Below are 3680 nucleotides of genomic sequence, written 5' to 3' on the forward strand. Positions count from 1 at the left end.
GACCCCCCCCACTTCCATCCTGTTGGAGTCGGAGGGAGCCAGCTCCTTGCATGCCACGCTGCCCGAGGGGACCATCACCAAGACCTCGGCCACAACCCCAGGGCCTCACTTGACTTCACAAAGCTTTCCTCGAGCGGTGGGGGCTGCCAGCATCAAGCCCCACCAAGGCATAGGGACGAGGCAGCCCACCCCCCACCACATCCTGGGAAAGGGGCCGGGAGTGGGCAGAATCGCTCCCACGCTGACTCCTAGCCCCAGCATGGGACTTGGCCCCTGCCCACTGGCTGTGGGGCTTGACCAGTGGGAGCCCCTGTCTCCCGGCATCCCGCTCCCAACCTCTGGAGGCCTGGGGTGGTGCTCAGCACCAGCGGTGCTCCAGAGGACAAGCGGACGCCTGGAGCGAGCTCAGCATGGTCCTCGGAACCCGCTCTGTGCCTGTCGCCCCACAGGCTGCCCTTTCTGCCCTTCTGAGCTTCTCCCATCGCCCCGGCCTGGTGCCGCCTCCCGGAGGAGACAGCCAGGCCCAGCCACCCGCCCCTCAGCGCTGACCGACAGGGCGTGCACCGCACTCTGAGGCCCTCCCACAGGTTGGGAAGGCAGGCTCCCATGTCCCCATTTTCTGGATGTGGAAACAGAGGCCTGGGCCGCTGCCGCAGGCTCAGGGATGCCCCCCGGGGCTCTGGCGTCTTAGAGCCAAGCCCATCCCCCTGCAACACGCTGACCCCCTCACTGCCTTTGCCACGGGCCCCAGACCCTGAAATGTGTCTTTAAGGAAACGGCAGCCCAACGTGTGAATGGCCCGTCCTTGGCCTTGCACGTGGCTTGTTGGGGGGGCAGCGTCCCTCCAAACACCAGCCCCTGAACCAGCTAGTTGCTGACCACAGCGGGAGGCAGCAACGCTGGGTCCAGCCTTCCCTGGAAGCTGACATCCCGAGGTGGGGGTGGGGTGAGGCTGAGGTGGGCGCCATCCCAGACACAGGCAGCGTGGTCCTCCAGCACAGGCACCTCTGGCTGTGACCCCGGAGTGCGCAGGGGGAGGCCCTGGACTGCCTGGGGCTCTTCCTCAGACCTGAGGCGAGTCCTGCACCCAGCAGGCCCCGCAGGGCTCGGGTCTGCTCAGGGAACCGCACGGAACCGGGTGGAGGCAGGAGCTGGTCTCAGGCCTGAGCGGACAGATGCTCTGGTCATCGCGTGGAGGGGCTGAGTGACCAGGCTGCCCAGGTCAAAACCTGGCTCTGCCCTTCCCCTGCCTGACCCGGGCGGCTGGTTCATGTCCCCGGGCTTGGGTCCCCACCTATGAACTGACTGCGGACAGGAGGCTGACCCCTCTGAGCCTCAGTCTCCTCATCCAGGAAATGGGCTGACGCCACCTCCACTGACCCGGGCGGCTGCAGGCCTTGTCTGCCCACCTGTGAACTGGGGGGCCTCTGTCTCCTGTAGGGCGGCCGTGAGCACGGTGGGACGCGGTCCCTGGCTCCGTGGGCGCTCTCGGTGACCTTGGTTGTTCCTGACCTGCTGGGGAGGTGGCGTTTCTGTGCTCCCCAGAGATCTGCTCCGCTCTTCCTCCCCGCCCTTCCCCATCCCCGCCCCCTCACACACACACACACACACACACACACACACAGAGTTAGACCCTTTATGGCTGGTGTCTCTCCAGCAGCCTCGGGCATGCTTGACCTGCCCCGTCCAGGCCCTGCACTGCGGCCCCAGAGACAGAGGCGACCCTCCCCGGGGAAGGCCCTGAGCCTTCTCAGGGCTTCGGGGCAGGCAGCCAAGGCACCGGAGGGAGGTGGGAGCATGGGCCCCTCAGTGTTTACGGCCCTGTCTCTGTGCAGCTGGAGATCTGGGACGCTGACGTTCCCCGGGGACCTGCTGAGTCCCGTGGAGCTGTGTGCACATCCTCCTGTCTTCCCTATGGCTTGTTGACCGACTGCCTGCAGACGGGCACCCTGCTTGCTGGAGCAGGTGGTATCGGCCCATTTCCCAGAGTGGGAGACTGAGGCCCAGAGGGGTCACCCTCCTGGCTGTCCACAGTCAGGCAGGTGTAAGTGGGGACTGGACTCAAGGTTACAATCCTGGTCTGTCTGGCTCCAGGGCAGGAAGTGCCTGCTGCGTCGTCACGGTGCTGACATTCACAGGCCTTGCGTCTCGTCCTCGCAAATGGCAAGTCACAGGCCATCGTCCCCCTCTGTGGCTGTGAAATGGGTCCAGACTTAACGACTGGCCAAGGCCACAGCCAGGAGGTGGCAGAGCCAGGATTCAATCCTAAGGCCTGGTGGATGCTCGTCTCCCCCAGACCCTGGCTGTGGCCGCCCCTACCCGCAGTCCTGACCCAGCGCACCCACCTGCCTCCCCCACAGACACCCTCTGTTTGGCCGCAACGTGCCCCTGTCCAGCGGCTCAGGCTTCATCATGTCGGAGGCGGGCCTGATTGTCACCAACGCACACGTGGTGTCCAGCACCAACACCGTCTCGGGCCGGCAGCAGCTCAAAGTGCAGCTGCAGAATGGTGACACCTACGAGGCCACCATCAAGGACATCGACAAGAAGTCGGACATCGCCACCATCAAGATCCACCCCAAGGTGAGTGGGTGGGGGGTGGGGAGCCTTTCCTGGACCCTGGGGCTCAGAGACCTTCAGCGCCACTTTCCCGTCAGACAGTCAGAGGAACCGAGGCCCCTGGGGACTGGCAACGTGTCCTAGTCTTGGGTCTAGTGAGACTAGAACCCCAATGTCTGGACACCGCCCTGCAGGGCCCTAAGTGGCCCGGCTGCTGTCCAGGAAATGTGCGGCTCCCACACGGAGGGTGGCGAGTCTCCAGGGCCGGGGACCCTTCCATTGGCCCTCCTGGGTCTATTCCTGGAGATGCCACTGTCCCCCTGGGGGTCACAGAAGGGATGACTCCCTCCTGCATGTTTCTTACTGTTCAGCTTCGTGGTCCCGGCTCCTTGGGGCGCTGTGGGCTCACCTGGGGTGACCTGTGCCCTGCCCACGCCATGCAGTCCATGCGGATGGGCGGGGGTTGGGGGCGGGCCCATGTGGGCTGGTGAGTCCAGCTTGGTTGAGCTTGCACCCAGCTTCTGCTCTTTCTGAATAAAAGTTGCCAGGACTTGAGATGATCGATGTCTTGCAAGGAGGCCTCCTCTCACCTGGTCACGTGAGAGGGAATTCAGTGACTCCATGAAATTATCCTAAGGGAGACAGACCCTTGCCCACTTTCGGAGCCCTGTCACAGTCGTCCCTGAGCCCAGGGCACCACCTCTATGTTGGAGACGGGGAACCTGGGGGTGACGGGAGGGCCGTACTCAAGGTCAGAGGTTGGCAGACGTTTTCCGTGAAGTGTGGACAGTGAACGATATAGGCTTCACGGGCCCTGTGGTCTCTGTCGCAACCTCTCCACTCTGAACCGTCCTGGGAAGGCAGCCACAGGCCAGACAGATGGCTGGGCTGCGGTCCAGGGAAAGATGTGTTTACAGAAGAGGCTGCTGGATTTGGCCAAGGGCCATAGTATGCGCCCCCTGCTCGAGGACCCCTGTGGGGAGAGGCAGAGCCGTTCGGAGCCCTGGGTGGGTGGCCACTTGGTCTCTCCCCTTCCAGGCACTGGAATCTCCCCCTGGGGAGTGGAGGGGTGCATTCTAGCAGCCACCAAAGATGCTGGCAGGGGCAGTAAGACCAGATGT

At 64.0% G+C, this 3680-nt stretch overlaps 1 protein-coding gene across 1 annotated transcript in view; it reads left to right on the top strand.

The window, feature by feature from the left end:
• The window catches only part of LOC104983729 (serine protease HTRA3-like), a gene marked incomplete at its 5' end in the record, with an annotated part of 16470 nt that extends 13749 nt beyond the window's left edge, over nucleotides 1–2721 (top strand). The window contains one exon of the mRNA XM_010833253.1: nucleotides 2361–2721. Within this exon, the coding sequence (XP_010831555.1) occupies nucleotides 2361–2703 (343 nt within the window). The remainder of the gene's footprint in view (nucleotides 1–2360) is intronic.
• Nucleotides 2722–3680: the final 959 nt, after the last annotated feature.

The sequence above is a fragment of the Bison bison genome, unplaced genomic scaffold (assembly GCF_000754665.1).
Source record: "Bison bison bison isolate TAMUID 2011002044 unplaced genomic scaffold, Bison_UMD1.0 scf7180017845290, whole genome shotgun sequence".
Taxonomy (NCBI): domain Eukaryota; kingdom Metazoa; phylum Chordata; class Mammalia; order Artiodactyla; family Bovidae; genus Bison; species Bison bison.